At 47.8% G+C, this 27,309-nt stretch overlaps 1 protein-coding gene across 3 annotated transcripts in view; it reads left to right on the forward strand.

Moving 5' to 3' along the window:
* LOC138248910 (zinc finger protein interacting with ribonucleoprotein K-like) overlaps positions 1-27,309 on the forward strand; it is a 92,967-nt gene that overhangs the window by 35,297 nt on the left and 30,361 nt on the right. For all 3 annotated transcript variants that reach the window (XM_069202892.1, XM_069202890.1, XM_069202891.1), the window contains one exon: positions 5,370-5,480. In XM_069202892.1, coding sequence (XP_069058993.1) covers positions 5,370-5,480 — 111 coding nt within the window. The remainder of the gene's footprint in view (positions 1-5,369; positions 5,481-27,309) is intronic.

Here is a 27,309-nt window from a genome sequence, read left to right on the forward strand (position 1 = left end):
TGGCCAGGGAAACTGGCTGCCATCCAAGAGGAGGCCAGAGCCTGAAAAGATCTCTGTAGGGCAAACACAGCACTGTGAATGCCATCAAGATAGATCTGCTGCACCTCAGAAGCCAGACCCTGGATGGCATTGACGATAGTTGTCTGCCCTACAGAGATGGTTCTCAGGAGGTCAATAGCCTCCTCTGTGAGGGCAGCAGGGCTGCCTGGGGCAGGGGAGGAGGTGCCTGGGGCGAAGGAGACGCCCACCTTCCTGGGTGGGCGGGCACGGGCAACTCGGTGGGGAGCAGAAGGGAGGGCGCTGATGGTATGGGGGGGGTTGCGGAAGATGTTACGGTAGTGGTGTGTGCACCAGGGTCTGCCACCGCCAGAGGACCCCCATTGGAGGAGGTCTCAGAGTCACTACCTCCTGTGGTAGTAGCCTCCCCGTGGAAGTCCCCTCACCCTCCCACCCACTCGTCCCCTGGGCATCCGTTGTCTCTGCCTTGGAGGATCCGTGGGCCGCTGCCTCCCCACTTACCGGTGCCTCAGCTCCCTCGCCTGATGTAGATGCTGTACCAGACAAATACGAGAGAACAGGGATGGAGAGACAAAACAGGAGAGAAACTTGTAAGTAGCTGAATGCTGATACACAATGGCCAGACATACACCTACCCAGCAGACTCACCCAACAGCCAGCACCGTGCACCATGCCCATGGCCCTGACTACTGAGCAGTATACTGACCTACACCCATCCCCTGAAATTATATCTGAGCTGAGTTAGGTGAAACCTGACTTCATTTCCTGGCCACAGGCTTATTTCAAGTGACAGTGGGCATGGGTGCTGGTTTCTCACAGCCAATGTTCAGCCAGGTACTGACAAGATTTCTGAATGTATTTGTACATCTGCAATCCTATGTGCGATTCCCCCAAAGTTCTGACCTCCCTGCCATCAAGTCTGACTTCTATGCCTTTGCAAACATTCCCCATGTCATAGGTGCCATCGATGGCACCCACATACCCATCATCCCCCCAAGAGTGAGTGAACAGGTGTACAGAAACAGGAAGAACTTTCACTCCATGAACATCCAATTGGTATGTACTGCAGATCAGTACATTTCCCATGTGAATGCCATGTTTCTGGGCTCTGTCCATGATTCGTTTGTTTTGAAGAACAGTAGTGTGCCACAGAAGATGGAACAACTACAAGAGGACAAAGGGTGGATCATAGGTAAGTTTGCATGTCAATAACTGATGCATTGCAGAACACCAGCCTGTCTGACTAAGGGCATATCAATAACGGCTCCGTATTAACCATTTCCCTAGGTGATTCTGGCTATCCAAACTTGCTTTGTCTCCTGACACCAGTGAGGAATCCCAGGACGGATGCAGAGAGGAAATACAGTGAGGCCCATGGACCTACTAGGAGGGTGATAGAGCGTACTATAGGTCTTCTGAAGGCTAGATTCCGGTGCCTTCATATCTCTGGGGGTTCCCGGGCCTATGGGCCTGATAAGGTGTGTAGAATAGTGGTAGCCTGCTGCATGCTGCACAACCTGGGTGCGAGACATTCGATCCCCCTTTTGGAGGTGGAGGGTGCTATAGGTCCTGATCAGTTACCTCAGAGAGGTGAGGAGAGTGATGGTGATGGTGAGGATGAGGAAGGGAATTAGGTCAATTCCAGGAACCAACTGATACAACTCTACTTCCAATAACTGTGTGGGACTAAAGCCTGTCATTGGGGTTAGTGACTGATACTGTAAGTGGGCCATGTCATATAAGGGGGATTGGTCATGATAGGCGAGACATGGACCTCTTCAGCATGGAACTGACAGATAATATATGCATTCCCTCCTTGCATTATTTGAAACACACATTACCACCACCAAGCACAAATTGACAATAAAGTAGTTCCCTGCCAGTTGCATCCATACTCCACTTTGTTCAACATTGAAGACAGGGGACAGTGTTACAGGTGAAAAATGTTGTTTATTGGTGGAATACCGTGAAATGTGCTATGTACAGTGATGGAAGTTGTAAGGGTTGGGTGTCCACAAAACCGACTTGTTGGCAGCCCTGTTGGATGTCATAGGTGGGTCCTATTTGTAGTATAGTACTTTATTTAGCCCTCAGCTAAGTATAGTTGGTGAATGGGTGGGATGGTTGCTTTTCAGTAGTAGCAGTGTCAATTGTTGGAGTGGGCTTGTTCTTAGCTGGGTTTCCAGTGCCATATCTTGGCCTAAGACTACGTTTGGGCGCCTGCTGTGGAGCTTCTTGAGGTGGCATGGTTGGCCCTTGTGATTCCTGGGAGGGTATTTCCTGTGCTGTTTCTGCTGCTTGTGTCATCTGTTGCTGGTTGTCCAGGGCTGTTGTGGGGGACTCTTGTCCGGTATGGGTGTCTGAGTGTTTGTTGACCATTGTGGCATTGTGTTCTTTCCACTGCTCTATGGCCTGTTGGTGTAGTTCCAGCTGCATCCTCTGACTTTGCTCCAAGGTGGATACAATCTGTGCCAACCTGTCTTGGATATGTTGGTAGGCCCCCAATACCTCTACAATGACGTCCTGGGCTGCTGCATCCATCCGGTGCCCTACCCCCTGGCCCACTGGGGCACTTGACCTTGGCCTGGCCCCCTGTGCCTGTGTCCCCTGCGCAGGTCTTGACGTGCCACGTGTACTGGGGCCCTCGCCTTCCTGCATGTTGGGAGTGGGAGACTGTGGCCTCTGTAGCTGTGTTCCACCTGTCTGTGCCCTGTGCCTACTGGTGTTGGTACGCCTCCCCTAGCCTCCTGGTCTTGACTGGGTGTTAGGGGTGACAGTGTTTTCCTGGGTGGGGCTGCTGCATGGTGAGCATCCAGGGCTGTGTGAGGGGCCTGTTTGATCATCAGTGTCCAGGGGTCCTTCGCCAAGGTCTTGTGATGTGCCTCTGTCTCCCTGGAGTGCTGTGGCTCTCCTTGTCCCCTCCATTAGGGTTGCATGGGTGTTGGTGCCTGTTGGGGGACATAGACATGTCTGTTACATATGCATGAGGGATTGAGGTGTACTAAACTGGGCAGTTTTGTGCTGGTGTGCCTTTCAGTGCCCTTCCAGGGTGCCTTTGTGATGTGGTCATTGCATTTAGTGTCAGTGGTGGGGTTACATTGTGGTGGGGGTTATTATTCCATTGTGGGTACGTGCAGGGGTGGGTGGCTGTGCACAACGGGAGTGATGTGGGCCTGGTAGTGAGTTGTGGGTGATGCTGGGTGGTGGATGTGGTGGGTAATGGCTGGGTGGGGTGTGGGTCTAGGTGGGTGTGGGTGGGGTGGGGTGGTGCATGCATTCCAGGTATGGTGTATAGGGGGTAATTGTAGATGACTTACCCGAGTCCATTCCTCCAGTGAGTCCAGTGAGTCCCTCTGGGTGCAGGATGGCGAGTACCTTTTCCTCCCAGTCGGTGTAGTCGGGTGGTGTTGGTGGTGGTCCTCCCCCAGTTTTCTGCACAGCGATGTGGTGCCTGGATGCCATGGCCCTGACCTTCCCCCGCAGGTCATTCCATCTCTTCCGCTTGTCGTCCATGGATGGTGTCCCACTGCATTAACCCTATTAACAATGGTCTGCCACAGCTCAATTTTCCGCACAATGGGTGTGTGCTGCACCTCGGACCCCAAAATTTGTGGCTCCAACTTAGGATCTCGTCCACCATGGTCCTTAGCTCCCTTTTGGTGAAGCGTGGATTTTTTGGGGAGGGGACTGGTGAGGGTGGTGGATGGCGTCGGGATGGGGTCTGGGTGCTGCTGTTTAGGTCGCTATGCGTGTCCTGTCTGCTGACGTTCTCTCTCTGGTGCTCTCGGTCTTCTGGTCCTGGTTTTGTTGCAAGGGATTGTGGGGTGTGTCTGGGGGTGTTTTATGGTGTTGTGGATGTGTGTCAGGTGTGTGGGTGCTAGGCCTAGCCAATGTGTGCACTGGTTGCTTTTGGGCCCACTTGCCACCCGTGGCGGTCGCAGCTGCCAATGGTCGTCCGGCCTCCACAGTCCGCAGAGGTGATTTGTGCATCATTATTTGGAGGGCGGGATGTGGGTGTGCTTGGAGGTGGCGGGGTGGGGTGGGCTGGGATTCCCGCCGACAGGGTCCTGGCGGGGAGTGGTGGTCTGGGAATTTTTGGCGGGGTTGGGTTTTTCTATCATTATATGGCGGTTTCCATTTGCCACCGCCGGTGGGATTCTGTTCACCGCCACCATGGCGGTCGGCGGTCTTTCCCGCCATGTTCATAATGACAACCTAAATCTAAAATTCGGGAGAGCTATGAAATGTTTATAGAATAGACTTTGGTTAATCTAGAAGGTATGTCACAAAAATGGTCACATACTCTTGGTCAGGATATTTGTAATGAGGATGTTATAAAATCTTTAACAGTGGGCTACAATACATTAAAATCTACAAGTTTTCAAATGCTACAATTTAAGATGATAAAGAGGGCATATTACACACCAGAGAAATTGTTCAAATGGAAGGGTCACAAAGATTCTAGATGCCCTCAATGTGATATTGAAGAAGCTGACGAAGTCCATGTGTTTGCACAGTGTAAGTGCCTTCCAGAATTGTGGACTCAAATAGCAGGAGCTGCTTCTGAGTTGATTAATCTACACTTAGGGACCCATTTAGAGTTCAACGGACTTGTTTCTCCTTCGTAAACATGACAGCTATACCGTCCCGCGTATTACAAGTGCATTATCTCCAATGGCACTTGCAGGGCAGAGGACGGTATGTCTGTAATGTTTGTGCTTGAGTAACCAGTCTGTCAAAATCTGAATCAGGCGCTTAATTTTCACTGCTAAGAGTTTATTATTTGCCTTCGGAGTGAATTCATGCATACCCATACCCTGTTTACTGTTGTGGTGGTGAAACTATGTATTGACCTTGGCTGGATCAGCCCCACTGCCCCAAATATTGATAAATGGTAAAACTTAATGTACCATGCACAGTTCAAGTTGCCTTGCAATCTATAATAGGTGACCAGGGAAAGAGAGCCTTTATGAAGGAATGACAGCCACTAATCAATGATTAGACAGGGCCTTTTTGTGTTTGTTTCCTTTTTTTTTTTTTGCTGAACGTGAAAGTGTGCTCCATGCAGCTGCATATTTTTATGTGTTTGGGTTCCAAGTATCTTAGCCTCTCTGTACTGTGTATCATGTTGGTGTATATATTCCTCTGCAACAGAAAACAAATCTGGGCCACCATATCATGGCTCCATCCTCTGAGGGGTGGCTCTTGGGCTGACCTGAACAAGGAGATTTCTTCTCCGCTTTGCCTCCAGTTTTCCTAAGAAGCCCTGCCACGCACTGCAGTCATCAAATTTCCTGTCAGTTCCTTTCATTTGAAATTAATTATTGTTCTCTTTTTTTTGTTTTTTACAGGAATGGCAGCTATCACATCTCTTATTTCTTCACAAACGAAAGAGGAGTCAGCGGCTTCTTCTGAGGATCACCTGGAATCTGAGATAAAAAGAAGCATCTATAATCTTACAGGTGAGTTAAAAGCACCTTCTCTGTTTATTAGTTACTGCAGCTGCTCGCCCACTGAGTTAAAAAAAATCATTAATGTTATATTTCAGTAAATAGCACCACCCGATGGTGCACAAGGTGACCCCCTTTAACCCAATAGACGTAAGAGTAGTTATTATACATTATTTTACCATAGTGTCACACATCTAGGTATGAATCAGTTCAGTTTCTGTGAGTGTTTCAGTTTTCTGCATCCACTCAGTTCATACTTCAGCTTGTGATCTTTCTATTATGTAGTTGATGCTGTGACTATAAACTAGCAGGAGAGGAGAGCCTCACTATCTCAGATTGTAGGAAGCTGGTCGTTATATATATACCATGAACAGGTATGCTGTGTAAAGAGCCCAGGTATCCCTTATAAGTGGACAGGGGCTTGCTCTAGCAATCTCAATGTGCTCTATCCGGGGTAGTGTGGTCGAGCAGCCTTGGGCTTATCAGAGAGTGTTAGACACGTGTTGCATACACAGAGTCAGTAACTGATGCACACACTCAAAAAGGAGATCCACACCAATTTAGAAAAATAACACGTATTTCTATATATTTTTAACACTTAGAAATTCGTAATTGGTTAAGTACTTTTCGAGTTATCACTTTTGCAGTATACAGAAATACACTTGTATCTTTAAAGCAATATTGTTATTCTATGGGAAAGAAACATATTCTGCTTATGGATACTAAGCAATGATTTACAGGACTGTTCTTCTGGAGCTAAGGTAAGTATGTGGCAAGGCCCAGGGAGCACCAAAAGGTCCCCTCAGTCGGCTCTGGGGCATCCGGGTGCAGAAGTGCTTTTCAGCATCGGATGCCCTGTTAATTTCAATGGCAAAACGGTTCTGGTGAAGAGAGGCTGCAAGTAAGGACTGGAAGGCCACTATGGAGGAGCCCAAAGGGGAGCTCTGATCTCGAGGGTCCTGGGCAAACAGGGACACCTTCTGTCCATAGCAGTTCTGGCTGGGGTGCTCGTGTGCAGTGGTGTTGAAATCAACAACTTGCAGAAATATCCCTCTCATGTCGCAATATGGCAACCCCTGGCTAGAAATAGCCACCTCAGTTGTGTTTCATGGATCATCAGGTCCTGGTACTTGTCCTCTTACAAGTACTTAAAACCAACTCAATATATCAAACCATTAAGAACAAAGTTCTGTGTTCTTATGTAAACCTATCAATTATCATTAATGCAACATATAGCGTTTAGACTCCTTCCAAGTCTGCCACGTACAAAATTACAGGATGCGTCATAAAGTGCCAGGTGCATTTGAAGCCAAGCTTATTATGAGTCTTGTGGCATATTCCAGCAGTATGTCGATCACACCCCCGGTACTGACCGTTGGCTATGAACCTTAACCATTGTCAAAAGGATGTTGATACTGTGAACATAAAGGATTGATTAGAGCCAAATTCATTTTCTGTAGCTCAGTTATTGCTAAATCCAAATACTTAAGCAGTCAACAAAATTGTTGTTGCTCAGTGCCCTGCAGGCAAACATTCATTGCTTCCTTAAAAGGCCTTACGTCTAGCCGATTGAAGCCGTAAAGTAAGAACTTTCTTCTAAGATTCAGTAGGTACGGATAGATACAGATAACGTGGGGAAGGGACTCCTGGCGATATCCACACCCTCTACATTTGCGTAAGACGTTCAATTTCCAGGATGCCAAAGCTTAAGTGGCAACAGCAAAATACTCAGTCTAATGAATATGTCTCTTGTGACCACTTTCATGTTCAAAGCGAGGCAAGATTGAGGAAAGGGGTGTAACTTGATATGAGGGACTGAGTTCTAGGTAGTTTGCCCAGTGCGTCAATATTATTCCTGTATGAGTACTCTCTTACCACCAACTTTGCTTGGGTTTTGAATAAGGGATATCCAGTGTTTTATCCCAACATTCCTATAGATGGAGTTGTCTTAGAATTTTCTCAGGTTACGGAATGCCATTATCAGGTTACAGCTTAAGACTCCCTTCCACATATTTCCCGATCAGATTTTGTAATGACTCTTCAGGTGCCTTCCTTAGATTTGATGAATTGTGGGTCTGCTGCACTTGATACATTAATCATGCCCAGCTCTTTTCCTGTAAGATAAACTATACTGTAGAGTAATTTCTAAATATGTCTTTTATAATAACATTCTTCTGAGCTGGGATTATACTAAATAGGTACTTTAATTCACCTCTGAGATATTTCTAAGTAAAAATGCAAGACTGGCATAAGTACCTGCATTTCCAAAAAATTAAGAAATCTTTACCAAGCTATACTTACTTAAGCTGTGACACTAGAAATATGTGACAAATGTACAATCAGTCACTAATATTTTAAAACAAAATATGTTATTTAACAACATATATGGAAATACTCCAGGTCCTTACCATTCCAAATAAATATTCACTTCCAGCAATAACGTAGGTTTTCTTCCTTCAGTTACCTAAACCTACAAAACATCTCATTATAGGCATTCACTGAGCTTATATGTCCATCAGACCTTCTGTCCAAGCAGTACATTTTCACTTGCCATAAAACCCTTTCAGGATGTAGTTGCTATTAAATATGGTAAGAGAGAAGGAGGTGTGGCCTAGCTGGCAGTGGCCGCGGACGTGCTCGGTTGAGCTTCTGCCGTCCATTGAGCCCCAGAGCAATTATCATGACACTGGCCCTTTGGGCCTGAAAATAATATAAGGAGCGGAAAGAATTAGAGTCCAGCAGAGATGCGGCGGGGACCACCTAAAACCCTGGAAAGCCCAAGGACGCTACAGGAGTAAAGGCTGGCGGAGGCAACACACACAACATGGCACCTGCCGATATGCACTGGGTGACGTTCGCAAAAGCTGTAAATCAGCACTTCTGAAATGTGGAGGAGCCATCGGAAGCCCCCTGTGGCCTGAGACACTCCTGACAGACGCTGTGGGAGGAGGGAGAGAGGGCTCGAAGATCCAACAAAGCCCTGCAGACGGACAACTGCAGGAATACAGGCCGTCTGTGGGGAAAAAAGAAAACTGCACTCAATATGGCATCCAGAGGAACGCGCTAAAGGCAGCACTGCTGCAGACAACGGAGTGGACCCCTTGAAACACATAGAGGCCGCAAGCCTGATATATCCTCGGTAATCGCTGGCAAATGGGGATCGGAGAGGGCCTGGCGATGCTCTGAGACTAGGGGGGGCCTGCAGAGTGGTGAACCTACTGGTGTGGCTTAGATGCTCCTAGGCCTGATAATAACGACTCCCGTGGAATGACCTGCTCTCCTCTGCTGACATGAGGGTGTGTGCAGGTCGCTGGGGGCACTGCGGCCAGCAACCCATTACTTGCAGCGCAGCCAGAAGACAACCTGTAAAGCCTAGTTACTAGAAGGGTGGGCATGCATGGTGCCTCTTGGGACCTCCGAGAATCACCACCCACAGACCGCAGTAATACTGGTGGCAATTGAAGTCACCACACAGACTCTAGAGGCACAGATAGTGGCAGTGGTGAATGAAGTGGGTATCCTAAGAGCCGACCACAAGAATTTAGTAGAAACTGAGTACATGAGGCATAATTAAAGTTAGACACACCACACCTGGTGGTCAAGGACCTTACGAAGCAATGCGCACAGCTGGAAAAGGTGATGGTGACCATAACGGACCGACTGGAAGATGCGGACGGGGGGTCCAGGAGACACAATATAAGACTAATGGGGGTCTCTGAAAGAGCAGAGGGCCACAATATTGAACTTTTCATTGAGGATTGGCTGGAAAAGACAGTACTTAAAGGAAGGCCCTTGCGCTTTAACACTTGTGAGAGCATATAGGATACCAATGAGGGCCCCTTCTCCAGGATAACCCCCGACCGATCATTGCACGATTAATGAACTTTAGAGATTAGAACGTTATACTTCAACTCACCTGCAAACATGGCCCCAGGAAAATAGAAGGACAGGAAGTTAATGTCTAGTCAGATTACACATCATTGGACCAACGGCAGAAGGGGGCATTTGTACCCAACAAGAAAATAATGCGCCAATTGGGTCTTAAGTATGCCCTTTTATTTCCAGTGAAATTGAGAGTGGTACAAAAGGAGACTGTACATTTCCTACTCTAGGCAAAGGAGGCGTGGCACTGGTTGGAACAGCAAGGACTCTGGAAGGACCAGGACACTCTGGTGGATACCAAACAAGAGTGGCAAAGACGGAAACCCAGAAAAAGGAGAGGTGCAGGCAGCAAGTCCTCCCAGATGAAACCACAGATAAAGCAGAACAAGTGAAAATTATGGAAGAAATAAAGAACTGCAATGACATACTATACAATAATAAATGGAGAGCCATTGCCCCAGAGGGTGGGGCGAGCTAAACAGATCTGACAGGTTCCAGCATGGACAAAGAGGGGAAGCATCCACTGGTAATGACCCTGATGACTTTGGATCACATTATCTGATTTTAGCCTACTGCTTCTACCGACAGATTGTAAGTACAGATATGCTTACTATTAGCCCAAGGGACAGGACACGTAAAAGAGATGGGCCCCTGAAAGAAGCCTGATGGAATTGGTGAATATGCTCTGGGTCCGCAGTGGAACTGGGGGGGCTAGCGACCAGGACGTTACGTGACTTTGATTCCTTGGATACCAGCTAACGTACTGGAATGGCCCACCCCCGCACACATTGTATTTCGTATTTACATGGTTAAGGGCAGACACATACAGTGAATTGGGGGGTATCATGTTCCAGATCAGTATGGTGGAGGGTGGAAGTTTAAGGAGAGTTGCATTTGGTTTACACACACGGGCATCACATTGGACACACAGCGGAAGCGATATCATGACATTGAGGCAATTGAAAGGGAATATGCAGCTCAACCTTCAACGCTCCACTGACAGTCTGTGCTTCTGCGCTCCAGATTCTGTCAGGAGGTAGCATGTCACGAGGTGAAGACTTCCTTCTTAGCAAAACAGAAACGTATCTACGAAGCCGGAGATAAGGCTGGTAAGCTATTGGCCTGGATAGATAACAGAGATTGAGAATCCAACTAGATAAGGGAACTCCAAATGGACTCGGGAGAAATAGTGAGAAGTAGTACTCCAATTGCAGAAGTTTTTGCAACCTCTATGTCTGCCTTCTATGCTTCCAGGGCAGAGTACTCGGAGTGTGAGATAAGGACCTTTTTGTGGGGCTGCCTGGTAAAAACCCTGAACAAAGGGAAACTCTGGAATCGGACCTCACTGAGGCCAAAATTATGTTGGCTTTGTCTCAGATGCAGGCAGGGAAAACTCCGGGCCCAAACGAGCTACCAGTAGAATTATTTTGTAAAGTTGCCAGTAGAGTTGCGAAACCAATGCTCTAAATGTACCAAGATGCTTTCCATGCAGTCTTTATCGACTGCATGACGACAATTATCCTCATCTCTAAGGAAGGAAAGCCTTCCCATAGGTGTGACTCTTATAGACTGATTTCGTTACTGAATGTAGATGCCAAAATCCTGGCAAAAGTACTGGCCAACAGACTTTGCTGGTACATGCAGACCGGAGGGGCTTTATGCCTTACCCTTCAACTAGGCTAAACCTGCACTGCCTTTATGATAATATAACACAGCCCGACACAAGGGAACCCAGGGCCATTCTATCTTTAGACACCAACAAGGCATTTGACTTAGTGGAATGGTCCCACAGATTTAAATATCTAGGCATCTGGATTATCAGAGATGCCGCCTCATTTGCTCAGGCCAAGCTTACCCCAGTGCTTCACAGACTGGAAAAGGATGTGTGGCGCTGGAGTACACTACCATTATCACTGATGGGCAAAGCAGCAATGTTTAAAATGATTGCCTTCCCCCGACTATTGTATATTCTGCAAAATGAACTACCGAAGTCATTTCTCAAAAGACTGGATGCCATACTAAGGATGCTACTTTGGGCAGGGATACAAATCTGCGGAGCGATGCAGACCCTCCAGTGTTCCAAATCTGACGGAGGGATAGTGTTCCGCAACATAAAGAAATATTATGAGGTGGTGCAGGTCGGCATGGTGAATGATTGGATGTATGCGAACAAGGACGTTCCAGCCTACCAAGCAGGCAGGTGGGGAATGGGAAGATATAGCTGCATGCACACCCCATTTGGGGGACGTCTCAACAAAGTGGCATGTCCAGCAACTGAGACAGTGTGGAGGGTTTGGAACAGTCTATTCAGGAAAATCAAATGGGACACAAGACTTACACCACACGCAGCACTTTGGGAGGGCACATGGCTACGGCGAGTAGATGCCCTTGAGGACATTCAAGGCTGGGACGTGATTGGCAAATCAAAGCTGGCAGAAGTGTGAGGTGCAAATGTGATGGTCCCATTTTCCCACTTACAGGGAGAATATCAGGTGCCTCCCACCCAATGGTTTAAATTCAGACAGCTAAGACATGTGCTTACCCGAAATATAGATGCTGAAGAGGAGACACAGGGTTCACCCCCCCCCCGGAGGACAGGTTCATGGATGGACGAGTCTGACATAAACTAATATCCCTGACACATGGCACATGAATGTGGAACACTCTTGGGCCACTGACACACCTAAGAGACAGGTGCGAACGGGACATAGCTGAGCTACCCATCAGAGAGGGCCATCAAGACCAGTTACCAACTAATCCAACTTAAGCTCCTGCATAGGACATACTACACTACTTCATAGTATTGTCAGGGCAGAGGATGCTTTATGTCGCCAGAAATGTGGCACAGAGGGAACTTTCATACACACGTGGTGACATTGCCCTGTAATTGTACAATTCTGGTGAACACGTGACAGCATCCCTTGGAAGGGTGGTTTAGACTTTGTAGATATGACCACCCGAACGGCTCTATTGGGCCTATTGGAACCCTCAGACCTCATGCGCGACCAGAAGATTCTGGTGAACTTTGATTACATGGTGGCAAAAAGGGACATAGCTCAGAAATGGGGAAGTGAAACCCCTCCAATATGTAGAAACTGAGAAGAGGGAATGGCACGCAGCAAAATCATAGAACGAGAAGTAGACAAAGGCAGGGGTTGTGAGAACAAATTTGGGAAAAACTAGGGCCCTGGCATCCAGGTGAAAACTGCTGATCAGATTGACGTAGAAGGGCAACTATAAAGGAGGTTAATCATGAGGCAGAGGAATGTAGGATCCGGACAGGTGAATTAATTGCGAGGAGGAGATACATAGGATGGACCAATCGAGAGACACCACAGGGCAGGGAGATGTAGCCAAATCACTGGTAGACAGGGGGAGGAGACAAGAGGATGGAAGATAAATAATCTGAAAGTACTGTCTGAATAATGTCAATACTGTGTCAATACGATAAACATGCATTTCTTTACTATAGTTATAATCGAAAAACAACAAAAATCATTTTTTTTTAAATATGGTAAGGAAGTACACACATTCAAAATGCAGTATTTCATAAACATAGAATTCTTTTTGTACAAAAGCCCAAAAACAAACACCCAACCTTTCTTTGTAACTTGGAAAGACTTGCACTGTAGAGACTAATAAAGCTAGCCTCCCAGTTAAAAAAATAAGTGCACATTTAGCAAAACATTCAGAAAATAACTGAAATGTTTTGTACTTTCCTTTTGTTGGTTTCTCCCTGAGGCAAACATCTGTGCCAGTGCTGTCTGTACTGTTTTGTTTGATCTCTGGTTAGGCTATTTTGACAGAAATCAGTGATCAAGTGAGTCACCCCCTCCCCCCGGGTGAGTAGCCGCACTTTACAACTATTGATTGATTGATATCTCTGCATTGGTCTTCATAACATAAGGTTTAACTCACAGAGTCCCTTCGTAGTGCAAATTAAAAAATGGAGTCATATGATTGGTCGAGAGGTCAGTTTTTCTTCATCAGGCTTCTCCTTTGGGATTGGGTGGCTCCTGTGAGCCCCATGAGAGTGAGCGCTGTGATTGGCTGGCTGTTAGAGAAACACTAATTAAATGGCTGCCATTACTGTACATGTTGAAATTTTGGATGTGTTGTGAAATTTATGGTAAAAAGATGAATTAAGGGGCGGGATAAAGACATCTTGTCCCCCTAGTAATTGAGAGGAGAACCATAAGGCATAAGTACTGTGATGAAGCAAACTGTAAAAAAAAAAAAAAAATGTTTTAAATGTTGCAATCTCACTGGACTCTACTGGGACCATGAAAAATAGAGAGGGGTAGGCAATCTCTCCCACTGTACTATGCACATGTCACCCTAAAAAGGAATCTCACTGTAGAGGTAGTCCGTCATCACACCCTACTACGCTCATCTGTCACCTTGTTGAATACTCTCACTGGAGTGGGCAGTCCCTCCCCACACCCTACTAAGCACTCCTGTCATCCAAGAGAGAGTAATCAGTGGAGAGGCCAGTCCATCCCCACATTCTATTGTGCACATTTATCATCCAAGAGAGAGATTTCAACGAAGAGGTCAGTCCCTCCTCACACCCTACTATGCACACCAATCATCTAAGAGAGAGGTCTCACCTAGAGGCTAGTCCCTCCCCATACAATATTATGCATGCTTGTCACCCAGCGAACGGGTGTGAGTGGAGAGGTCAGTCCCTCCCCACACCTTACTACGTACACCAGACGTCCTGGGGATAGCTGTAAGCAGAGATGCTAGTCTCTCCTCAAAACCTAGTTGGAACGCCCATCATCCAAAAGAGAGGTCTCCGCAGAAAGGCAAATTCCTGTCCACACTCTAGTATGCACACCTGTCATCCAAGAGAAAGGTCTCAGCAGAGAGGCCATTTCCTTCCCACACTGTATGCACACTCATCTTCCAAGAGAGAGGTCTCAGCAGATAAGTTAGTCCCTCGCCACACTCAAGTATGCATACCGATACAAACAGCGGAGAAGCAATTCTCTCCCCACACCCTACGATGCACACCTGGCACCCTGGGGATAGCTGTTAGTGGAGAGGCCAGTTCCTCCCCATGCACTACTATGCACCTTCATCATCCCAGAGAGAGGTCTCAGTACAGAGATCAGTCCATCCCCACGCCATACAACTCACAACTGTTATCTAAAAGAGAGGTCTCAGCAGAGAGGCTAGCCCCCCCATACACTATTGCTCATACTTGTAACCCTTTGGAGAGGTCAGTCGATCCTCACGCCCTACTACATACACCTGACGCCCTGGAGATAGCTGTCAGCTGAGAGGCCAGTCCCTCCTCATACCTTATTACGCACATCTGTCATTCCAGAGAGAGGGTTTGGCAGAGAGCCTAGTCCCTTTCCACACCGTACTGCACACACTCGTCATCCAAGACAGAGGTCTCAACAGAGAAGCCAGTCTCTCTCCATGCTCTAGTACACACACCCATCATCCAAGATAGAGGTCTGAGCGGAGAAGTCAGTTCCTCCCCACACACTACTACACACACCCGTCATCTAAGAAGGGCGTTGATGGAGAGGTCAGTCCCTCTGCATACCCTACTACATACACCCAACGCCCTGGGGATGACTGTCAGCAGATAGGGCAGTCTCTCCCCACACCCAGTTGAGCACACCCATCATCCCAGAGAGAGTTCTCAGCAGAGAGGACAGTCTCTCTCCACACCCTACTATGCACGCCTATTACCTAAGAGATGTCCAGTCCGTTCCCACAACGTACTATACACACTCGTCATCCAAGAGAGAGGTCTCAGCGGAGTGACCAGTCCCTTCCCACACCATACTATGCACACTCATCCAAGAGAAAGGTTTCAGCAGGGAGGCCAGTCCCTCTGCCACCCTGCTGCACACACCCTTCATCCAAGAGAGAGGTATCAGTGGAGAGGCTAGTCCCTCCCATACACTATGATGTATGTTTGTCACCCTGTGGAGGGGCGTTAGTGGAGAGGATAGTCCCTCTCCATACCCTACTATGGACACCTGGTACCCTCGGGATAGCTGTCAGTGGAGAGGCCAGTCCCTCTGCACACCCTACTACGCACACCCATCATCCCTGAGAGGGGTCTCAGCGTAGAGGGCAGTCCTTCCCCACACCCTACTACACACACTCATCATCCAAGAGAGAGGACGTAGCAGAGAGGCCAGTCCCTCTCTACATTCTAGTATGCCAACTTGTCATAGAGCATGTCATGAATGATGCAATAGGTGAGGTCATAACCTGTTCATGGCATGGGCGCAAGTTCAGGTTGATACTTTTAACTATAACTGTTTAATTTCATTTTTTTTTTTTTTATTTTTTTTTTAGTTTCAAACTTTTACTTTGTCACAGAAACATTTACCTAACTATAACGTTCCTTTAACCTTTGTGGCAGTGAATTTCTATGTCTGTTTTAATATAGTGTGAGATATTACTACCATACATAACTATAACAGCACTTTCATACCCCTGCCATCTATTGTAGTGTCATAGGGGGACTCTCGCTCCTCAGTGAGACTGCTAGTTTAGGGATTACAGCACTTTTGTTCGGAGGTGACTAGGCCACTCTTACAACAAGTCGCAACTATCGGCCCAACCCTCCCAACTCACAATCAGTACCACACCAAAACTCAGATAGCAGAGGTGATTTCAGGCAGCCGTACACATGGACTCTAGATTGCGACTTCTCAGGGGAGTCATGGTGGAACAGAAGTTACCCTTTTCTCTCGTTAGCAACAAGTCTCATACACACATAGGCAATGAAGGAAATGCAGAAGAGTTTTCAATATATTTATTGAAAAGGCTACAATCTCAAATAAAATGCATGTGCTGCAATGATCAGGATAATGAACAGTAATAAAAGTAGAATTGTGAAGACGAGAGCTGAGAATACGAACCTCCCCCACCATCTTACAATAAACATGAGATATGATATTCCTAACCAAGAAAACCTAATCTTTACCTTAGCGAGAGCTAGGTATAATAAACCCTAATCTGCCAGTACCATGTCCATGAGAAGGTCCCCCCAGCCCTTGTTACCTTGGAATGAGATCTCTAGGTCAATCAATCAGAACATTTCTAAAGCGCACTACTCACCCGTTAGGGTCTGAAGGCGCTGGGGAGGGGGACGCTACTGGCCGAAGAGCCACGTCTTGAGGTGTTTCCTGAATGTCGGGAGGTCCTGGGTCTGGCGTAGGTGGAGCGGTAGGGAGTTCCAGGTCTTGGCAGCGAGATGAGAAAAGGATCTTCCTCCCGCAGTGGTGCAGCGGATGTGGGGGACGGTGGCGAGTGCGAGGCTGGCGGAGCGGAGATGGCGGGTGGGGGCGTGGAAGGTGAGTCTGTCGTTGAGGTAAGCTGGACCTGTGTTGTGGAGAGCTTTGTGTGCGTGGGTCAGGAGCTTGAAGGTGATCCTCTTCGAAACGGGTAGCCAGTGCAGGTCTCTGAGGTGGGGGGAGATGTGGTTGTGGCGTGGGACATCAAGGATGAGGCGGGCGGATGCGTTCTGTATTCGTTGCAGTTTTGTTTGCAGCTTGGCCGTTGTCCCTGCGTATAGAGCGTTGCCGTAGTCCAATCTGCTGCTGACCAGGGCGTGGGTGACAGAGTTCCTGGTCTCAATGGGAATCCACTTGAAGATTTTGCGGGCGAGATTGCGTTGACCTGCTGAGTCATGCTGAGAGTGGAGTCCAAGATGAAGCCCAGGTTGCGTGCGTGGGTGGTGGGTGAGGGGGCGGTACCTAGGGAGCTGGGCCACCAAGAGTCGTTCCATGCTGAGGGGTCGGAGCCGAAGATGAGGATTGCAGTTTTGTCGGTGTTTAGCTTGAGGCGGCTTGATTCCATCCAGTTGGAGATGGCGTGGAGTCTGTTGTGAAGGTTGTTTTTTGCAGTGGTAGGGTCTTTCGTGAGGGAGAGGATCAGCAGGGTGTCGTCGGCGTAGGACACCATGTTGATATGGTGGGACCGTGTGATGATGGCGAGAGGGGCCATGTAAACTTTGAAGAGCTTTTGGCTGAGGGATGATCCCTGGGGGACGCCACAGATGATCTTGGAGGCATCTGCAGGAACGGTGGATGGTGGATTCTCTGGGTTCTGCCGGAGAGGAAGTTGAGCGCCTTGTCGCGGATTCCGGCGTTGTGGAGTTGTGTACAGAGTGTGATGGCATACCGTGTCGAAGGCTGCGGAGAGGTCCAGGAGGATGAGTGCTGCGGTTTCGCCTTCATCGAGCATGGTCCTGATGTCATCCGTGGCAGCGATGAGTGCAGTCTCGGTGCTGTGATGTTTTCGGAATCCGGATTGGGAGGTGTTGATCGCCTTGCTGTCTTCCAAGAAACGTGAAAGTTGGGCTTTGACGACTTTTTTGATGACCCTGGCTGGGACGGGGAGGAGGGAGATCGGTCGGTAGTTCTTCGGGTCGTCTGGGTCCACCTTGGGCTTCTTCAGTAGGGCGTTGACTTCCGCATGTTTCCAGATTTCTGGGAAGGTGGCTGACTCAAAAGAGCTGTTGATGGTGTCGCAGAGTTGGGGTGCGATGATTGTTGCTTGCTTTATTGAAGGTGTGGTGAGGGCAGGGGTCCGATGGGTATCCGGAGTGGATGGAGGCCATGGTGTTGGTGATGTCACCTTTGTTGACGAGGGTCCAGGTGTGAAGGAGGTTGGTGTTGCTCGGGGCGTTGGGTTTGTGGGGGTCTGTGCTCTGTCGGTGGGTCGGTAGGTCAGACTCCATGGTGACACAAAGGCTGAGTTCTGCAGCAAAGTGATATGCAGCATAGATGGCCTCTGGAAGGAACCCCTCTAATGATGTTGTCCGTGTGAGGTGTATTTATACTGATTATGTAGGATCCTTGACGGAGGTATGTCCCTCAACAACAGATAATGTGGCAGACTTGTGTCTGCAATTGCGTAAACAATCCCTAACAAGTGCACATTATGTTGCTGTCACACGGAAGTGAGAAAGGGACCTGATGATAATACCTGCGTACATCACTGATAGTGACACTGATAATGAAACTCAAAACATTTCTTATAAAAGGTAAGCAATGGCAGAAGCTAAAAGAAATAATAAAATAAATGGAATAAAACAGAGCATACTAAGTGGGTAAAAGGTCACTAGGTGACGGAGGCTACAGGCCTGCAAGCCAGAGGTTGAGGTAACTCCTTTGCCCCACTGGAAAACTAAAATGGATTCATCACAGTTTAGCTAGGTTGTTTAGGTTGGTTTTCTTCCAAAATCCAAGACTTGTGTCGAGTTAAGATGTATAGTGACTTCTTCCTTAGTTAGCAATGCGCATGGGCATCAACTCTATGTTCGATTGTCTTTTTTTCCCTGTCAGTTTCAGAAGTGTAAGGCTGAAATGCTAGGTGCATTCCTCACACTCTTGTTCGAGCCTCAGCTGGCAAATTCGACTTTGATTCTTTGGGGCACAAAACCTCCAGCCCTGTTGCCCATGTTGCCTGACTACACCTTCCTGTAACGATTCACAATCAACTTCTAACTTCCAGGACTGGTGGTCATTTCAGGGCTGCAGGCCCCTCGTCTTCGACTTCTTCAAGGAGGAGTATGCACAAATGGTGATGCAACAGGCCCCCTTCCACACGCAACAATGCAAGCCCTTGCAGTCACTGCGATGCAGAAGGTCCGCAACCTTTAGGGCCTCCACGAACCCTTCATGGGGCCCACATTCATCCCAAGGCCAATGAATAGCTGTGTGATATAGGAGACTAAGGGGCCCCCTTCACATTCTGATGGGGGCAGGGCATCATTTTGTGTTATCCTTCCAGAACTGTCCTCAGTGATATGCAAGGTTCTGTGAACTGACCACCACCTCTACCCCTCTTCTGACTATGAGAACAGCATGTGTGAGGCCTGCCTCAATTCCACATGAAGAAAACATTTTGGTATCAACAGGAGAGAAGGTGGGCATACCAGAGGATGCAGCGTCAAGCCTCTAAAGACACCCTGGCTCACTTTGGGGAACATCTCTTGCCTTATGTCGAGGAGATTAAGGAAGCTGACCACTTGGGTATCCCACCAGTCATCACCCAGCCCAGAGGCAATCTGTTCCTCCAGCTACGAACCCAGAAGAAGAAATCCAGGAGGCCTCCCTCTCCTCCATGCCCTCCAATCGCGAATGAAGACCTTGGCACAAACTGTGAGTATGGTCTGCAGTGTAAAATATTCCAAAAGCCCCAGGGTTGAGGCATACAACTGCCTCAGAGGGGGTCGGACATTGAGATCTCCAATTAAGGTACAGCCCTCTGAACCCCACCGCCTTTGGGCCTGGGTCGGCACTGGACTAAAATTTCAGAGCCCGCGCACAGGCATTGGCCCCTTACTGCCATTGAGCTGGAGGATATTCCACAGTCCTCAACTTCCTTTGAGACAGAAGACACTTGAGATGCAGGTGCAGAAACCAGCCACCTTCATTTCCGATGACCCTATCCGTTGCCGCTGAAGACTCCTTCAACTGCAGGCTGCAATGACATGGAGCAACCCATCGTTTAACGGCTCCATGAGGAGCTCGAATCAAGGTAGAAGAGACTCTCCAGACACCCTAAACGGGAAGAATCTCTACAAAGTTCTCTCCACCAAAGCCACAGAGACTTTGCCATGGGAAAGGACATTGACCTTAAAGGAAGAAATGGCTTTTGAGCCCCTCACAGCCTCAAGCACAAAAGGCGCATGGACAGGGGTACCTGTCCGCCTTCTATTTCTTCTTCCTCCTCTCCCCCACCAGCTACATCACCACCTTAACCACCACTCCCTCTACCTCAGCCACCACCTCCTCCTACATCACCACCTCCACATTCCCCAGAAGGTTCCCCACACTCTTCCACCAGGGAGGGCAGACCTTTCCATCCCACTGACCCTTGTGATGCACACCTTGATCCGGTGCCTAAAGGTAACCTGTGGAAAAACTATGATGTTGACTTCCCTAGAGAATCCAGACTTGGATCACTGTCTGCTAAGGGGTATCACCCACAGATGACACAACCTCTTTTCATGAGGAAATACAAAGGGTCATCGCCTTTCACAAGGTGAATGGCATGCTCTCCAGGAGAATCGTGGCTTCTTAATGGAGACATTATCTAGATCAGTTAGGACAGTACAGTTTTTCCCCTTGTTGAAGGGCATGATCAAGTTTGCCGCATGTACTTTTAAGGAACCCATCAAGGCAAGGGTGGTAACATCATGTGTTGGAACAAAAATGTGAGCCCTTCCACAACAACCCACCCAACATAAGGGGACTTGACCCTCCTGCCTCTCTGATGTTCCATACCGCATGCAAACGGACTTCTGCTCAGGCCACGAGTGACACTTCCTCATCAGACAAGGTGAGCAGGAAGCTCGATGCTACAGGGAAAAAGGCAATCACTCACTTGATGATAGCCAATTTGGTTGGCTTCCCTTCTCAGTTTGATAGGACCCAGTGGGATAAGATGAGGGGGTGGTTAAACATCTGAGTGAGGAGTTCCGAAAGGGAGGTGAGGAATTAGTAGCAGAAGAGAAGACCATCTCCAATGCTACTGTTTGCTACGCCCAGGATGCCACTGACACAGGCATCTTGAGGGGTCAACACCAGCATCCTTGTCTGACGCAGGCAAGGCTCATATTTCATGTTTTAAACCTGAAGTCCAGCATATGCTTATCCTGCCCTTCGATGGTAAACATCGCTTTCGCCTGCAGGTTGACCAGATGTTAGAAAAAAACAAAGACCTATATTGATACTGCCAAAGCCATGATTGCCCTCCAGACTTCATTGCCACAATGGTACACCAAAAGTGCCTTCATGGGCAGTAACAACAGAGGCAGGGGTAGGATAGGTTCCAGAAAAAAAGGGCCTCCACCTCAAAACACTGACTCCCACTGCCTGCCTCAGATCACACGCCTCCTGTTTGAGGCAGACAAGTGAATTTTCTCCCTTGCTGGAGGAAAATCATATCAGACAGGTGGTTATTAGCAGGGGTTTACCATGCCTTCTGCCTAGAGCTTTGCAAACCCCTGCCAACATCCCACCCCACAACCACACCGTCAGACAAGAACATCTTAACCTTCTAGAGGAAGTACAGGTGCTCTTTTAAAAAGTAGCCATAAAACCACTGCCCCCACTTTACTCTCTACTTCCTCATCCCCAAGAAGGGCGATTCCCTCATTCTGGACCTCTGACCCATCAACCAGTTCATCCCTTCTCAATATTTCCGTGGTTATGCTGTAGGATGTCATCCTTCTTTAACAGTGCAACTCCTCGTTATGTTATGCCAATTTGTACAGCAAAATAATTTCCTGACAGGGTATCCAGGTGCTAAGCAGGTGAGTAGACATGGGACTCCCTGGGGTTATTTGGAAAGCCAGGTCTTCAGCTTACTGGGGAACTTAAGAAATGATGAGGATAAATGGTGTCTTTTAAATATTTGGGGGATGCTGAGCTAAGCCGTATGGACCGGATCTGGATGACTTTAGGGCTTGCCGTGGCTAAATGCAACACTGCACAACTGTGGAGAGTGGCTCATGCTCCATACTTGGAGGACTGGGAAAGAGACATGGACTGGTGCAGTGTTCATAGAGAGGATGATATACGAAAGCCGGGGTTGTCCTTGTTAGTGGACTAAAATCTGGAGCAAATGGAACAACTTCAGAGGGGCTCTGTGTCCTGCTCCTCCAACCTGACGCTGGGGCAATGCTTTTAGATCCTAAATTGTGTGGTGTGGTGGGAGGCGGGGGTGGGACAAGGGGAGCATGAATGATGTTTGAAGATGTACACTTCACAATTCCATGTCAGTGTATGATGTTATGTGGTGGATCTCTTTTTATGGCTTGCTTGGTTCTAACAAAAAGATTCTTTTTGAAAGAAAGTGATGAGGTGGCTCGAATGTACTGTGGTAGGTTGTTCCCTGCTTTGGGGGAGATGTAAGAAAAAGAGAGACCTCCTGCTCCACTTCTGTTTATGTGTGGTAGGTACGCACGTCACTGTCCAGCTGAGCGGAGGTGTCTGGAATGTTGGTGGAAATTTATGTGGCTGTTGAGTTATGTGGGGCCAATTCTGGGTAGTGCTTTGTACATGTGCGTGAGGATTTTGAATTGGGTGCATCTGTTTATGGGGAGCTAGTGGAGTTCTCTGAGGTGAGGTGAGATCTGGAGCAGCGTGGTGGGCTGAGATGAGTCTTGCCTCTGCGTTCTGGATGGTTCAGATTCTGTTCAGGCACTGTTCTGTGATTCCAGCGTAGAGTGTGTTACCGTAGTCGAGTCTGCTGGTTACGTGTGCTTGTGTGACTGTTTTCTTGTTTTTCTCTGGCAGCCACTTGAAGATTTTTTGCAGCATCCTCAGGATGCGGAAGCAGGTGGAGGTCACTGAGTTGACCAGGGCAGTCAAGTCAAGTTTCTTGTCTGAGATGATTCCTAGGTCTCTGGCATGGGTGGTAGGGGTAGGTGGGGGTCCCAGGTCTAGTGGCCACTAGGTGGAGTTCCAGAGATAGAGCTGCTTTCCTCCATTCACAACTTCGGTCTTGTGCGAGTTGAGCTTGAGGAAATTGGATCTCATCTAGGTGGATACCTCTGTCATGCAGGTAGCAAAGTTGTTTCTTTTCACCAGTGTCTTGTCTGTGAGGGAGAGTATAAGCAATGAGGGCTGTATTGGTGCTGTGGTTGTGTCAAATACCTGATGTCTTGGTGTCGAGGAACTGATGTAAGTTGAAGTGGACTTCGAATTGATTGTTGATCATTTTTCCATGACTTTAGCTGGGTATGGTAGAGGGAGTTTGCTATCTTGGTGGGTCTGCCAAAAGTGTTTTTAGTAGTGCATTGACAGCTGCATGTTTACAGGCTTCCTGGAAGGCGATGGTGGATATGGAGGTGTTTAGAATGAGGATGAGTGCTTTGCTGATTGAGGAGACCCCCAAGTTGTAGATGTGGTAAGGGCAAGCGTACACAACAGCCCCTGGAGTGGAGGTTCATGATGATGTTAGCTGTTTCATCTGCAGTGATTTATTTCCAAGTGCTCATGGCGTTTCCTAAGCTTATTGTGGGGTAGGTTGGAGGCAAGATTGTTGGGGTTTGGTTGAGGGTTAGAGGCTTAGAGGTTGTTGCTGTAGTCCAGCCTGCTGGTGATAAGTACTTGTGTGATGGTCTGTCTGCTGTTGTGAGGCAATCATTTGAAGATCTTTTGCTTCATGTGTAGGATGTAGAAACAGGCAGTGCACACTATGTTGACTTGAGCCGCCATATTAAGCTTGCCCTCTCGGATGGTCCCTAGATTTCTTGTGTAGTCTGTGGGTGTGGCTGTGGGTCCTAGCTCTGACAGCCACCAGGTGGAGTCCAATGGGGAGGACTTGTTGCCGAAGACCAGTGCTTCCATCTTGTCAGAATTGAGCTTCAGACAGTTGGTTCACATCCCGTCTGCTACCATGGTAATGCAGTTGGTGAAGTTGGTTCTGACGGTGGTTGTCTGTCAGGGAGAGGATAAGTTGGGTGTCATCAGCTTAGGAGATGACAGTGATGTCTTGTGCTCTGATGATGTTGTTAAGCAGTGTCATGTATATGTTTAATAGGGTGGGGCTGTGGTACAATCCCTTTGGGACTCCGCACATCATTTTCTTGGTGTATGATGTGAAGGGTGACAGCCTGACCCTTTGGGTTTTTCCTGTGAAGAAGGAACAGATGCATTTGAGAGCGGATCCTTGTATGCCAATCACGTTGAGCCTTCTGATGAGAGTGTTGTGGGAGACCGTGTTGAAGGCCAGGGAGAGGTCGAGCAGGATGAGGAACGCTGTTTCTCCTTGGTCCAGAATGATTTAAGTGACATTGATGGCTGCAAGGAGTGCTGTTTCAGTGCTGTTGTTCTTTCTGAATCCTGATTTAGTGTTGTCTACAAGATAGGGAAAGTGGCGGACTTGATGGAGGTGTTGATGATGTTGGTCAAGGTGATGCTGATTGTTGATCCTCCCAGCTTGTAGATGCGGGGGCATGTGTCTGTTGGGGCTTCTGAGTGGATTATTTGCATGATTGTGGTTGTGTAGTTTCTGGTGAGAGTTGTCCATTTGGTCAGGTGGGCGTCTTGGCTGTGGGTAGGTTAGCAATGAGTTCTCTGGGGTTGGGCTGGTGTGCGATGACCCCTTCAAGTTTGCAAGCAATAAAAGATAATTACTGGTCATGTCAGAAAGTTAAGCTGTGTGGTAAACTAATGACAACATTTCAAGAAATTAAACCTTTTCTATATTACAAAAATATTTGGGCCTGTTATTTCCAGAAATAAAAAGCTCACCATATGTAAGGTTCAGGGCTCTGACAGTAATGATTTACTCTAATAACTTGTAGAATAAAAGCCTCCATTCTACCACTTGCAAATGCAAGCAAGGAGGCCATTACAGTGTTCTGCATTTCATGCTGTTCTGTACCATTTCCCTGCCAGCTAGGAAGCTCTACGAAAGCTGCCTTTTAAAGGAGTATAACACACTGCAAACCTGCTCACATGTCCCCTTCCCCTAGTAATAAAAACAGCCAGAGAGATCAGCTCCCCAGGATTTCATAGAGGCTCGGCGAGAGGGGCCACACGGCCCTCCCCAAAATAAAACAATAGCAGTAACACTTTAAAAAAATATATGTTTTGAGTCCCAGGTGGTGGAAGGCGAGGTTAAGCCCCACCCCCATCCAGGCTCATGGTGCAGAGTATCCCTACCCTATCCCTCTGTGTATTTTTTAAACATTTACAGGACGGGATGGGCTCCCCCCGGCCTGCTATTGGCCTGGGAAGGGAGGCTGAGTGTTACAAGTTGTTTTTCTTCTAAGAAGTCTTTTCGGAGTCACAGGATCAAGTGACTCCTCCTCTCGGTTCCATTGCGCATGGCAATCGACTCCATTGTTAGATTGTTTTCTTTTCGCGGTCGGGTGCGGACATGTTTCCTCTCGCTCCGAGATTTCGATCCAGAAAACCACAAAAAACCTTCATATTCGTCTGTATTGTTTCGTTCGCGTTTCCCATCTAGCATCGAACTGGTAGTACCGTCGGAACCTTCCTTTTCCGCCCTTTGGGGTGCGTGTGCCCAACTCAGGCCTGTTCGGGTCTACCCCGTGGAAAGCCTGATGGATCGGACTCCATTCCGATTCTGTCCTCTGTGCCACGAGAACTACCCCTTCACAGACCAACACTTGGTTTGTTACTTGTGCCTTTCTCCAGAACATCGGGAGGAAGATTGTGAGGCCTGTCGATCTTTTCAATCAAAGAAGGCCCTACGAGATCGCAGAGCCTGAAGACTCGAAATGGCATCGAAAAGCACTGAACATCTTGATGTCATGAAAGAAGAGCAGGCACAAACAGCAGTCTCCATCCGAGACACAGACTCCGAACAGGAATCGGAAGATGACAGACCCATCACAGCTGGCCAGCATGTGAGTATGTCTGCCCCTACACCCCTGCACAAAAAACATTTAAAGGCCTTGGGTACACCACTGCCGGAAGGCCATGGTTCGGCCTGAAAAAAGACTGTTGGCGACCATCCTTCGGGGTCGGTGCCGAAAAAGGCCACTCCTCCACCCACTTTGGAGTCGAGCAAATCTGTTAAAGGTACCGTTTCGGACTCCAGTAAAAAAGTCCATTCCTCGGAGTCAAAAATTTGGCAGTCGGCTTCAGAGCCGAGACCTTCGACTACCTTTTTGGGACCAAATAAACTACACACTTCAGAGCCGAAAAAATCCTCATATACAGAGGAACAAGGACTTTCTAAAAAATTAAGACAGATTACAAGATCAATCATGGAATCTCATAAGACTTCTGAGTAAGAGCCTGAGATTGAACCAATTTTACAGGTTGTGGATGAGAGACAGTCCAGAATCTATTTTCATAAGGAGACAGGAAGAATCATCACTGCACCTCCTTTAAAAACAAAAAGAAAGCTGGCATTCCAAGAAGAACTAGACTCTACAGCCACCAGCGAAGGTGCAAAAACAAAAGGAGAAGCCACTACCTCTCCATATTTCTCCTCCTCAATCTCCACAGCCCTCTTTCTCACCTCAGAACAGCCCACCACCACTGCCTTCTCCAACACATTCTTTATATTCACAGGGAGGTACAGCAGACCCATGGGATCTCTATGACCCTGATCCCACCCCGGACAATGACCCAGACATTTACCCATCAAAACCTTCTCCTCCAGAAGATACCACTGCATACACCCAAGTAATATCCAGGGCAGCAGCTTATCATGGAGTAACCATGCACTCTGAGCCATTAGAAGAAGATTTGTTATTTAATACACTGTCTTCTACACATTCCAGGTACCAATGTCTCCCAATGTTACCAGGAATGGTTAAATACGCAGACCAAATTTTTAGCGAGCCTGTAAAAGCTAGGATTATCACACCTAGAATTGATAAGAGGTATAAGCCTGCGCCTTCTGACCCAGATTACATCACTCACCAGGTCCCTCCAGACTCAGTGGTAGTCAGTGCAGCAAGAAAGAGGGCAAATAGCCAGTCTTCAGGAGACGCACCGCCTCCTGATAAGGAAAGTAGAAAATTTGATGCAGCAGGGAAAAGAGTTGCTACACAAGCTGCAAATCAGTGGAGAATTGCAAATTCTCTGGCACTTCTAGACAGATATAATAGGGCCCATTGGGATGAAATGCAAGATATTATACAGCATCTCCCAAAAGAGCACCAGAAAAGGGCGCAGCAAGTAGTAGAAAAGTGGCAAGCGATCAGCAATAATCAGATAAGATCTGCCCTCGAGTCTGCTGATACAGCTGCAAGGAGTGTAAACACTGCTATCACAATCAGAAGACATGCATGGCAGCGCTCCTCTGGTTTTAAACCAGAAATTCAACAGGCAATACTTAATATGCCTTTCGATAAAAAGCACCTCTTTGGCCCAGAAGTGGACACCACTATTGAAAAACTGAGGAAGGACTCAGATACTGCGAAAGCAATGGCGGCTTCATACACCACACCATATAGAGGCTCCTTTCGCAGACCACA

This window comes from Pleurodeles waltl, chromosome 8 (genome assembly GCF_031143425.1).
Source record: "Pleurodeles waltl isolate 20211129_DDA chromosome 8, aPleWal1.hap1.20221129, whole genome shotgun sequence".
In the NCBI taxonomy this organism is placed as follows: Eukaryota; Metazoa; Chordata; class Amphibia; order Caudata; family Salamandridae; genus Pleurodeles; species Pleurodeles waltl.